Source organism: Equus caballus, chromosome 12 (assembly GCF_041296265.1).
Source record: "Equus caballus isolate H_3958 breed thoroughbred chromosome 12, TB-T2T, whole genome shotgun sequence".
NCBI classification, from domain to species: Eukaryota; Metazoa; Chordata; class Mammalia; order Perissodactyla; family Equidae; genus Equus; species Equus caballus.
In genome coordinates this window covers 14,622,419-14,635,408 of record NC_091695.1, presented here as the reverse complement: position 1 = coordinate 14,635,408, position 12,990 = coordinate 14,622,419, and the positions used below count along the sequence as shown (strand labels likewise).

General features: G+C 35.7%; 1 protein-coding gene across 8 annotated transcripts in view; it reads right to left on the bottom strand.

Annotated features, from left to right (window-relative positions):
* LOC138916617 (ubiquitin carboxyl-terminal hydrolase 25-like) overlaps positions 1-12,990 on the bottom strand; it is a 93,371-nt gene that overhangs the window by 33,664 nt on the left and 46,717 nt on the right. For all 8 annotated transcript variants that reach the window (XR_011423893.1, XR_011423894.1, XM_070229572.1 and 5 more), the window contains one exon: positions 10,375-10,498. Coding sequence is in view for 6 of the 8 variants with exons in the window: in XM_070229572.1 (XP_070085673.1) it covers positions 10,375-10,498 (124 nt within the window). In the remaining 2 variants the exon portion in view is untranslated. The remainder of the gene's footprint in view (positions 1-10,374; positions 10,499-12,990) is intronic.

Below are 12,990 nucleotides of genomic sequence, written 5' to 3'. Positions count from 1 at the left end.
AAACAAATATCTACACGTCAGAATAATAAAAGGCTAACCTCCTGAAAATAAACTCAGCCTACAGAATATCTTAAATATATCTAAACGCAGCAAGAGTAATGCTACTTTGCTCAATGACGTTTTTCTTGCTCTTAAGCAAGAAATTACATGCTGGAAAACTGCCTGCTCAAGACATGTGTTACTTAGTGTTCTAAATAAGCCTTAAGTAATATTCAGGTGTCTTAACCCATTTTATGTTAATTACAAAAACCTCAGCAAGAATGAGTTTTTCCAATTTTTTTGCTTCCTGAGATAATCTCATTCATGCTACATCATCTTTATGCTCAAGATTTTGCCCGACTAGATCAATGTCAAAATAATATAGCTATATTTCTTAATGATGGGGAAAAAGTGAATTGTTGTATTAGCTCTCACTGCAGTATTTGCAACATGACATTAGACACAATGTAACAGGACTCCAAATCATCATTACTTAAAATAACTTATGTGAAAATAGAATAAAGTCTTTCTTTGGGACACAACGAAACCACGTACTAAAAAAAAGTAAGTAACAACAACAGTTGTTAAAATGTAAAGGTCAAAGTAACCTTATATACTTAAAAATAAACAGGTTACACCTCTGTCACTTTTAAGTGTGATCCATCATTAGCAGCAGTATTCTCTGCCCCAAAACTAACTCTCACATGCACCCTCCACCCCTGGGCTTTTTCTCTTAAACTATTTACTACTAAAGTATACCAGAATTTCTTGGAAGGTATTTAGGTAGATAAATTGGGTCAGAAGAAAACCAGAATTTATCTAGAACATCCCACTGTGGCCAGAAAGCAAGTTTTCAAGAACCTAAGGGAAGATAAAAAGTCAGAGCCAACTTGAGAGGCTTCCTACTGTTCAACGGCACAGTTCAGGATAATACAAAACAAGAGCAATAATACAGTGGATTATGTACAAAGCAACTAGGTTATGCTCAAAAGAGAAAAGTTAACAGTATGCAAAAGGTATATGTAACACAAAGACTGCTGTATATAGAAAGGTATATTTAATTTCTTATTGACTTTCACAAACGGGAGTGTTTTCATTTGAAAGTTTTGTTCCTTTTGTAATGCACATGTACATTTAGAAGTTTAAATAAAGGAATCTTATTTGTATCTTGGCAATTCAAGATGAATGAACAAAAACAAGCAATGAGTTCTGGGGGAAGAAGCAACAATACCACAAACAGGAAAGAAGAATTAGAGCCAGAGGTCATACACAAGAGAGAGAAGAGGCATCCGGCAATTGACCAGCACCTGGGGGCATGTACAATCACCATTTAAAATGAGGATTCTACAACATACTGTAAAAGTATAAACTGGTCAAAAGTCTAGGAAAACTACACTCAATCCTGAATCTCCTGGTGGATAAACCTCTACCATTACATATTTTTAACCTACTATTATAATAAAATACCACTAAGAAATGAACCCTTAATAATGTCAACAGACCAGATCACATCCATCATAACGACCAGGCAATGGGTCACATAGACATTTGTTACGAAAAACATGAGAATACCTAATTTCTACAAAATACACCCAATCTGCAAAAATTAAAATGCATATATGAGTCACACGAAGTAATAACAAAAGGAAATTCAGCCTCAAGACCAGATTGACTTAAACTAGGTCTCATGTTGCCCACAAATGTCAACGACCCAACCCAAATCTACAATCCAGACTGCCCTGAGATAATGATATTCTTCTTATTCTAATCTGGTTAAGATTACTAAAATCCAGGAAGGTTTTTTTTAATGTTTTGATGCAATCAATTCCCTCACCCTCCTTTTCTGCCCCTCTCCTACAAAGAAAATACACCTCTTGATTTGTATGTTTACACACAAATTTGTATGTTAAACATTACATTAATGGAATGAGCTAACTTACGTAAACTTTTTGGTTCCCTTGCCTAATCTCTCCCCATAGGACTGGGAGAATGTATGGCCTCAAATGTACTTTCTAGGACCAAGTAGCTTGCCTGCACTGTTTGTTATACTATTCCTCAAAGCAAGTGGGAAGGGAAAGAAAGTCAAGGATATAAATTGAAGATACCATCTCCCCAGCATTCCTATGTACCCTTTTTTACAGAGGTAAAATTAGGTACAAACTGTAATAACTGTTTGATTAGGACTCAAGAGATACATGCTCACTGCTTCTCAAAGTTACCTAAGATACAAAAATAAAAGAATATCCATTTCCTAAATTATATTTTGTGTGTATATGTGTACATATATATAATTATTCATATAACTCAATTCTGTCATATGGTAAATATCATTCATTATCACAAAAGTATAGGTGTTAAAGAAATAGGTTTATTATAAATTGCTTAGCCACACCATATGGTGAAATTATGGTACTAAAAGACGGTGGATGAAAGAATGCCATGACTTTGTGATCTCCTTGATTTAGAGCTTACAACTCATTCAGTTTTGTATCACCGGGGACTTACAACATGCTTCAGTGGGTTTCCTCCTACCGCCTCCTCCAGGATCATGAAGGACTTTACAAACACATCTATTACACTGCACCAAAAATATTTATTAATTACTCAGTCTCTCCCATTAGCATGTGGAGGGTAGAAACACAGATCTGTTTCTTCGCTAGAGCTTACATGATAAATATAGGGGCTAAACGAGTGTTTAAAGTAAATGGATGATTAAGATGTTAGATGATGTTATACCTCTCTTATTTTTTAGCTAAAGCCCATCTCCAGCTAAATATTACTCTATTCCCAAGCCCTTGACCCCTTCTATAGTCCAGTACTGGTTTAATGAACATAAACTTTCTATAACGCCAATTTCTACATAAGGGTCCCTTCCCTGGACTCACCAGACTAAAGCCAGTGATACCAGCCAGGCTTTAAACTAGTAAAGAGTATGTAATAACTATATTCTAGGCATTAAAGCTGCCAGGAGAGAGAAAGAAAAAAAAGGAAAAACAAAAAACAATGCAAATCTCAGAGAGCTCAGAAACAGCTTATAACAAAATGCCCAGAGAGGCAACCCCAAAAGCCACAATCAAAAACCAAACCCCCTACACATCACCTGCTTTCTTATCTTCCCAACACTGGTCATGACCATGGCATTCAGCAATAGAAAAAGACGACAAAATGTTTTGTGTCTCTTTTTCTCCCATACTGAATGTTCAGAGAACTTAGGGTAAATGTTCACCTTCCCAGTGAAATTTTATTGCAGTGATTGGGGAGGGGGAGGGTTTGCTTGTTTTACTTTGTTTTCTACTGTTATTTAAACCGAATTATAGCAGTAATCTTGAAAACATTCCACTTTAGATTATCTAAGTCCATTTTGGGGAAGCAGCATACTCACTGGAAAACAAGCATTATCATTTAAGCTGTACAGATCATCCAAAAAGAAAAGAAAAAAGCAGGAAGTGAGGGAGAGAAGGAGAGAAAGAGAGTGGAGGGAATCATCTTGTTGACTGCCTTCAAAAAAACCTATTGCGGGACCTGGCCTGGGGCTGAGTGGTTAAGTTCCCGCGCTCCACTTTAGCAGCCCAGGGTTTCGCCAGTTCGGATCCTGGGCAAGGACACGGCACCACTCATCAGGCCATGCTGAGACGGTGTCCCACGTGCCACAACTAGAATATACAACCATGCACTAGAGGTTTGGGGGGAAGGAAAAAAAGACTGGCAACAGATGTTGGCACAGGTGCCAGTCTTAAAAGAAAAAAAAAAAAAAACCTACTGGTATTTTGATTAGATCACACTAAACTGTAAGTCAATTTAAGGAGAACTGATCAGTTTTACAACGTTCAGTCCTCCAATTTGTGAAATAGACTATATTTCCAATCATTACATATTCATTAATGTGTCTCAATGATATTTAACAATTTTCTTGGAGTATTTGCACATTTCTTATTAGATTTATTCCTGGTCTTTAATAGTTTTATGTGTTTTAAATGGTAGCTTTTAAAATTTCACTTTCTCATTCTTTCTTATGCATAGAAATATAATTTTTTTATATTGATTATTAATCAACATAGCTAAATGTTCTTTTTTTCTTGGTAGCAGTACTTTAGGGATAATTTACATATAATAAGATATAGAAATCTTAAATGGACAGTTCAGTGAAATTTTTCTAGGTATGTATACACCCATGTGACCACCACAGACGAAAATATAGAAAATTTCCATTATTCCAGCAAAGCCTCTCATGCCCTTTTTCAGCCAACAGTGCCGTCTTCTCCATCCCTCAATAATCACCATCCTGACTTCTATCACCATAAATTAGTTCTGCCTCTCCTTAAACATCACGTAAACGGAATCACACAGCAGTTACTCTTTTATGTCAAGTTTCTTTCACTCAGCATTTTGCTTTGAGGATTCCTCCACATTTTTGCCAGTACCAGGAAAATGTTTTCCATTATATTGCTTACTATTCCATTGTGTGAATATACCACCCATTGTTTACTATTCTGTTCTTATATTTGGTCGCTCAGTTTTTAGTTATTATCAATAAAGCTACTCTACACTCCTTTCTCAAGGGTCCACACCTAGGAGTGGAAATGCTAAGTCCTAGCACAGTATGTGTTGAAATTCATTAGAAATTCCCAGTTTCCCAAAGTGGTTATGCCATTATTCATTCCTACCAACAGTCTATGACAGTTCCAGTTGCTCTACATGCTCAACACTTGGTATTGTCAGTCTTTTTAATTTTAGCCATTGTGATGGATATACAGCGGTGCCTGTTCTCTAATGAGATGACTTTCGAGCTTGCACTACCCAGATCGCCACCATTGCTTCAATCTATCATCACATCCACCACAGCAACATGTCCACAATCATATACTAAGTACCATTTAAGGGACTCTCTGTTTCTAACATAGAAGCTACCACTGCATGTCAGACATGTGACTCCTGCCAAAAGTTGACCTGTTTCTCTCATGGTGAAGGAGGCCACATTGCATGGGGTGTGGCTGCCCACTCCTGGCAGACTGACTATATCAAACCTTTGAACAGCCCCCTCCTGCCCCAATCCTTCTTAGGACTATCAGTGGTACTTCAGTGTTGTTGACACTTTTTCAAGTGACACTCGTGCTGTTCCAGTCTGATCAGGCAACTCTGGCCCTTAGAACTAATATGCTTCATATTTTCAACCATTCCAGACCACTTGTAATCTGAACTGGTGTACCTCTTACCATAAAAAACACTCAAAAAGGAATGATAGTCAAAGCAGTCAATGGACCTCCTATGCTCCCTATCATCCAGACAACTGGTATTGTTGAGCATTAGAATTTTCCTCATAAATCAACTTTAAAAAGGCTGTAATTGCCTCCCTCACTTACTCCTGTTCCAAACATATTCTTAGGGCAGCTCCCCCTCACAGCTGCTTCCCAGGTAATGATCAGAATGAAAATGAGAGGAGCTTTGGAGACCAACTTAAAAATTCAGAATTCTACCCTAACCATTCCTGGATATGATACTCTTTTCTTTCTCCAAAGGGCAACTCTAGGCTGTCCTGGTTGGTAAACCCTCCAGGAGGCTCCCAGACTTAACTCCAGTTCAGATACCTGGATTTCTGTGTTGAACTGAATGGTCTTAGAATGCAAAGATAACCATTATTTGGTTGAGTACACTGCTCACCTAGTTCCCCTACAGTGGCAAAGTGGGAGGCACAACGAGTCCGTGTTAATTTTATAAAAATGTCTTTGTTCCTCTTGTACCTGCCCTTCTGGAGGAAAAGTCAGGTACAAGTAGGAAATTACTGGGAAAAAAGGTAAAATTACTGGGACACACAGATTTTGTGGCAGTGGAGGCAATATAAGCACCCCACGTCTAGGGGTGTAGGAAACATGGAAACAGGAGGGATAGTAATAATCTTTGTCTTTCAGAACTGCCCTTGAAACCTTAATCACAAAGAAAAGTGCGTTGGTGAGGCTACCCCACACAGTTTCAGAGTATAAAATTCTGGCAGTTATTTTCTTTCCATTCATTTTTGAAAATCATTTTCTTATTTTCATGTGTCTTATTGCTGCGTCAATTTGTTTCATTTGTCACTAACTTTAGGATACTTCCACCTTTCTTCTCTGAAAACTTTTAAGATTTTCTTAGTCTTTTCCTTTTTTTCTTCTTTTCTGCTGTGGAAGATTCACCCTGGGCTAAAGTCTGTCGCCAATCTTCTTCTTTTTGTATGTAAGCCTCCACCACAGCATGGCCACTGACAGAGGAGTGATGTAGGTTCACAGCTGGGAATTGAACTCAGGCCGCCACAGAGGAGCACACCAAAATTAACCCCTAGGCCACCAGGGCTGGCCCAAGATTTTCTCAGTCTTAAGTGCTCTGGACTAACACCATAATGAATCTGCGTAACGGTTTCTTTTAATTTTCCTGACTGCCATTTGTTGGGCCTCATGAAATTACAGGTTATCTTTTCACTTCTGAAAAATTCTCAGTGATTCTCTCTTTAAATTTTGACTAACCCACTCTCTCCTCTCCTCGTGTGTAACACCAATTAATGTGTGTTAGACCTACTCACTTTCTTCTCCATATTTTCCATCTTTTTAGCTGTCTTGGAAGTTGGATAATTTTTCCTCATATATCTTCCAGTCTCCTAATATGTCCTTTAACTACATCCAATCTGCTATTAAACCTAGGTCCTGTACATTTTGTTTTACTACAGTAATTCTGGTTTTCATTTTCAGAATATATTTTCAGTTCTTTTTCAAATTTGTCAGGTCATATTTTCAAGCATTTCTTGTCTCCTTTAAAAGCTAAAGTATAGTTCTATCGATCACCATATCTAAACACATGAGCGCATTTTTGCTGCCTATTATTTTTGCTGATTCTCACAGTGACTTTTTTCCAATTATGCTTGGTAATTTTGACTAGTGGAACTTGCAGAACTTCTAAAGTTACTGAAGGGGATTCTTTGAGGCCAAGGATAAAGACAACTTCCTAGAGAGAGAACGCATTTTTGATTCTGCCAGGACCTATGGACAACACAAATCCAACACCATTTAAAACTAAATTCCCAAGTCGGTATTTATTGGACCATTGAAGTGACACAAATTAGCTGCGAAACATGGTACAACTTCTCAGGGGCAAGTCTCATCACCTCCAACAGCACCCTTCAGAGCCAAGGTAACCATCTTTGTAGTGCTCTAGGAGTTCTGAAAGAGGGGGATACTTCTGATTTACCCTTATTGTGAATATGTCGCCCTTTGACAAACAACTTAATAAGGGGCAAGATCTCCTATTAAAGTTCCTTACCATACACAATGTTCTTTGACTTATTTCTTCCACGTTCAACAAGGATATCATAACTGAAGTTTATACACATAAGCCAATTTATATACAAGCAAATATTATCATGTCAAAAACTGACTTTCAGTGTGCTGAACTTACTTCTTTGGGTTCCTGCTTTCACCCTGATTTCAGTAAAATTTTACAATATTTTATATCCAACAGAAACAACACAAAATTCTGGTTGTTTCCACTAGAAAATGTGTCTTAGTCTACTATATTTCTTGAAATAGTTGGAGATGTGTTTTTTGTAACGGTTTTAACTAGAACCTAGCCCTACCTTCTATCCAGCTAGTTCAAAGTCATTTCACGAGGCAAGCCATTTTCACAAGAAATATGCCAGAGACACAAACCAGTCCCAATGTAGCTCATTAGTAAATTTCAACTAACCATACTCTACTTGTTCTCTATCTAAGCAATGACAACCAAGAGATAACTATAATATAATACATCCAATGCAGACATTAAGGAGTAATTATATTAAGAATTACACTTCCAAGATGTTCAACTTAAAAAATTTTACCATGAAATTTATGAATGCCTAAACACAGGATTGTAAGATATAAAAAGATAGGCTTTATCTCATCTAATTATACATAATAATGTAGTATTCCAATTGTGTGAATTCATATGAAAGTATATCTATTGAAATATAACCACAGTCAGATGATTCTAGGATTTTATTTTGGCAAGATTTTGTCATATGAACTTGGGTAACGAACAAGTAGTTAAATTTACTTTTAAGCATGATATATAATTTGCATCATTTTCCCTTTCGAATTTAGACTTCCAAGCCTTAATAAAACCCATAGAAACAAACACATCTTTGCTAAATGTTTAGCTAGAATCCTGACATTTCCTTTTTACTGATACAATGTGATTTACATATGTGCTTATTAACTGCCTATTTTGCATTTGACACTGTTAACTGTAAATTGTAAAACTTACACATAACAAAAAAATAACATTTAGCAACAGTAAATTAATATGACTTTTTACTTCCACAGAGTATAATTTTATGTAAAATTTTACAGCATATTACACTATGCCAAATCTCTGTAATGTTATCTACAATAAAAGTATTTATAAAATATATACTATTTTAAAAGTACATTAAAATGTAAAAGACCAAGAATAAAAAAGAGCATTATCTTATTTTCTTTTCCATTTGGACAAAAATAAGTATCTAAAACAATATATAACATATACATTGAACTTAGTAACAGATTAGGAATAGTTTTAATCCCTTAACTTTTAAGTTATTTCTACTGTTTATTATCTAATTAATTAGTACATGTTCTTTTAATTAGAAAACACATAATAGAAAACTACTGATACCATTTGGTATATAAGCTTCCAGAGTTTTTAAAATTTATATACTACTATAAATTCATAAAAAGTACACTCTTTAAAATAATATTTGTAACACAGTATATATTCTGTTTTACCTCTTTTTTACATAATAGATCATTCCCCTTAAATATGAAATCCAACTCATGTATTTCATGATTCAAATATTTCTCAACAAAGCTGAAGTACTGTCAAGTTTTATAATATTCAAGATAATTATTTCATTCCAATCTATTTCTTTAAGACAAGACCTAATTTTATAATTTCTCCAAATCCTTTACAAAATAAGCCTAACTAAAATGTCTAAAGATAGTTTATGTATTTTTGGCTTTCATTTAAAATTACTGGTGTTAAATACTATTAACTGCAATGAAAGAGAATAATGACTTTTAATTGTCTTTCCATCTTAAAATAATGTCTTAAAAAGTACTTTCCGAAGTATCATTTAAAAACATTAAAAAGTATTACTAATAAAAATTATGTGCCTTTGCTAAACATAGCATTTTGAGACAACTCCTACGATACAGTAATCTCAGATTACTTAGAAAGAAATATACTATTGATACTGTGCCAAGGGAAGTTATGTGAGGAAGCTGGCACATTCTGCTATCAAACAACTCTGCGACAGAGAAAAGAACACTGGAGTCGTGAGACCCATCTTAGCTGCGTACCTTTGGACAATCATTTAACCTCTTAAAAGATATATTTCTTCTTCAGTAAGACAGAGTTATCACTGCTGGCAAAGAGTTGTTTAGAAGATTACACAGTCATGCGTCACTTAACGACAGGGATACATTCTGAAAAATGCATCATTAGGTGATTTCGCCATCGTGTGAGCATCCTAGACAGTACTTACACAAACCTAGATGCTATAGCCTCCCACACACCTAGGGTATATGGTACTAATCTGATGGGACCACCATCATATATGCGGTCCATCATTGACCACAATTTCATTATGCAGCACATGACTGCAGTTAGTTATAATTTAAAGTTTTTTTTAGTCAACATTCTTTTGTGATAAAATCAAATTTATTTATTTGATCCTTCAGTAGATCAAATTGCTTTAAACTAAAAAGTTTTCCTTATTAAATCAAAAGATGCATTTTATCACATCTCTTAGAATCTTGCCTAATTCTTTAAAAAAAAAAAAAACCCTATAAACATACTACCATATTATAGATCAGAGGTCGGTAAACTGCAGCCCATGGACCAAATCCAGCTGGCAGCCTATTTTTGTAAATCAGGATTTACTGGACCACAGCCACACTCATTAAATAATGTATTATCTATAACTGCTTTTCTACTACACCAGACTGAGTAACTGCAACAGAAACCATATGGTCAACAAAGCCTAAAATATTTACCATTGGCCTTTTACAGGAAAATGTCTGCAGACGCCTTCTATAAACGACTATAAATTGAATTGGACGATGTATCCAAAAGGGATTAGGAGGAAAAAAGAAATCAGAGAAACATTGAAACATACACCTAAATTTAGTGCCCATAATGCCACTCCAAAGTCCTAAAAATCTAAGCTTCAAACGCAATTGGAACTAGAAAATTGAAAATTTTGGTTACGTAAAATATAAAAAAAATAGTGAAATATATTCATGATTCATTTAGAATAACAAAGTATATTTTGTGCCTCTTGAAATTAATTAAAGCCAATTATTATTTCTATTATAAATAGAACTTATATCCACTTTATATAAATTATGTTTTTACCTGCTAACGGCTTGCTCCTCATCAGTCATTCCAGTCTCCCTGAACGCCCTGTTTGATTCCGCCAAACTCAAGGCAATTGCTCTCTGAAGATCATCTTCATCATCTCCAGTGAGATCAATCACATCTGAAAAGCAAAACTAACTTTCTCAAAATGGAAAGTCAAACAGAATGAAAGGTAATTCTTATCATGGAGACTTTACACCCTCTATACCCTTTCAAACCAAAGTCAGCACCAACATAATTCTCTATAAGATCCTTTCTGAAGAGAATACGAACATTTTAAATGGAACATACTTCGAAACACTGTTCCTCTCTGTGAAATATAGCTGAAAGCAGTAAGGGCATAAATATTTTTCATTACAGAGGAAACAATATTTACTATGAAGTCCCTGATTAAAAGTATATAATAAGCAGGAAGACTGCTAAAAAACTTCTTTACAAAACAATTTGAAATTAACGTAATTAAACACTTGCATTTCCGCTTTTGGAAGTTAATCCAAATGTGCACACGTCACAGTTCCTCCACACGACCCCTAGACGCTGTCTAAGTACAACAATTAACAACTGAGCTCCCAAAAGTCATGTTCCAGAAACTAACTGACCGCAGATACATATACGTTCATATCCACATTGTTTTAAAGTCTGGAAGAATGTGCCAAATTGTTAACAGTGGCTAAGTCTGATGAAGAGGGTTATGGAGGAGGAAGTGTAAGGATCCCTCACTTTCTATTTCAAACACTTCTCTACCATCTGAATTATTTAATAATCATTCAGCTTACTAAATAATTTTAATTTAAAAAAAGTTTGCATTTCACAAAAAGAAATACACTAAGCAAAGAAAATAGTTTTGATGCTATAAGTATTCTTTTTCCAAAGAATAAAGGCTACAACTATTACCACCTACAGAAAATACACTTTTTAACCAATTTCCCAGTAGATATTCATCAATTTCCTTAACCCAAAAGATGCCAATAATACTCACATTATTGTTTAAACAATGGTAAGAACCATAATATGTTGCCAAGTAGGGGATTACAAAACAATATGATGAGAAAGAAAAAACCATATCTGTTATTACCTTATCTTTGTGTGGTTGGGATTTTGCCTCTGGGTATTTTGGACAAGTTCTGTATTCCTTTTATTTGTATTTGAGACATGTTAAAAACTAATTTTTTTTCATTGTAATCCTAGAATTTTATAAAAGGGAGACAAACAAAAAGGAGTAGGTGATGGGAGATAAGATGCTTGCATTTTACCATCTAGCTATAGGGTTACATACAGAGGCTAGAAAAGAATATTCCACACTTAATAAGAAATAAATAATATATATTGGCCTATTTCTATTGTTATCCACACTTTTTCTCCAAAGGGTAGCTTACAAGGATATTAAAAATATTAGAAATAATAGCTGGCCATGGAAGATTTCTTTTTTTAATGTTCTTAGAAAGTATAATAAAACCTCACAAAAATGTAGTAAGTAGGGTCCAAAAAAATTCAGTCAAGTAAAATGTAGAACACATAGCAAGGTAACTGAAATGATGGAGCATGCCTAGATCTATCAGCAGGCAAAGGCTTTCTGAGTCCGGCTTACAAGACCTAAGTACAGGTTGACCACGGCTGAACATGGGTGTCACCGGGGTTTAACTATCCAATCCAACTTAAATATTGATGAAGTCAGGACTAGAGAGGGATGAAATGGCCTTATGAAAATGAGAACCACCTTGGTCATTAAATAATGACTAGAATAGAGGTGAGTAAAGAGAGAATAATGGAAGTAAGGGAAACAATTTGAAAATCACCAAGCAGCAGAAAAACAGGTTTTGGGGATATGATCAATTAGCCCTCAGACTCCATTCTCTCATCCTCCAAGTATGCTTTATTCAACGATAGAAGCTGGAAAGATTAAAAGACACAAACAAATCTATTTTCCCAATTCACGTGCAGTTAAGGTTCTGGATAAAATTTAGGTTCCACCAACTGGATGCACTAACAGGAGCTTTGGAAGGCAGAGTGAGGGGGAAGCCCTACTCCTGCTGCTTTTGGCTGTTCTCTCCAGCATGACTGAAGAGATGTGGGTTGTTCCACAGTGGCATTCCAGTGTCCAATTTCCAGCTTCAGGGATGTCAAGAGATAAGAGTAGAAGCGGCAACTAGACTCTGCATTCCAAAGTCCGGGCAGAGCTCAGCGGCAGTTACCTAATCTTGGATGCTTATTCTTCTCTGGGCTGCAGCTACAGAAGCATGTTCTTGAACCCAGGAGTCCCAGAGGCAGCCTCCTGATTCACTCACTCACTACCCTCCTGATTGTGGCAGAGGGAGAGCTTCCCTGGCTGGCGAGTCCCACAAGAATCCAGGAGTCATTTCTGAAAGCTGAGCTAGAGATCCTCTCTCCCGTGCTTCCAGTGATTTCTTTAAGAACCTACTCCTCTGGATTAAATTTCTTCTATGAAACTATCTAGAGTGTTTACTGTTTCGTGACTGACAAGTAAACCAAACCAGCTAAGGCAGAAACTCACTCAGAAATAGCAACAACTTAAACTTAGAGCTTTTTCATAATTTATCAATTGTAACTCAAGCAACACAAAAGCAAAACACAAGGCAAGATATTTTTAACTCT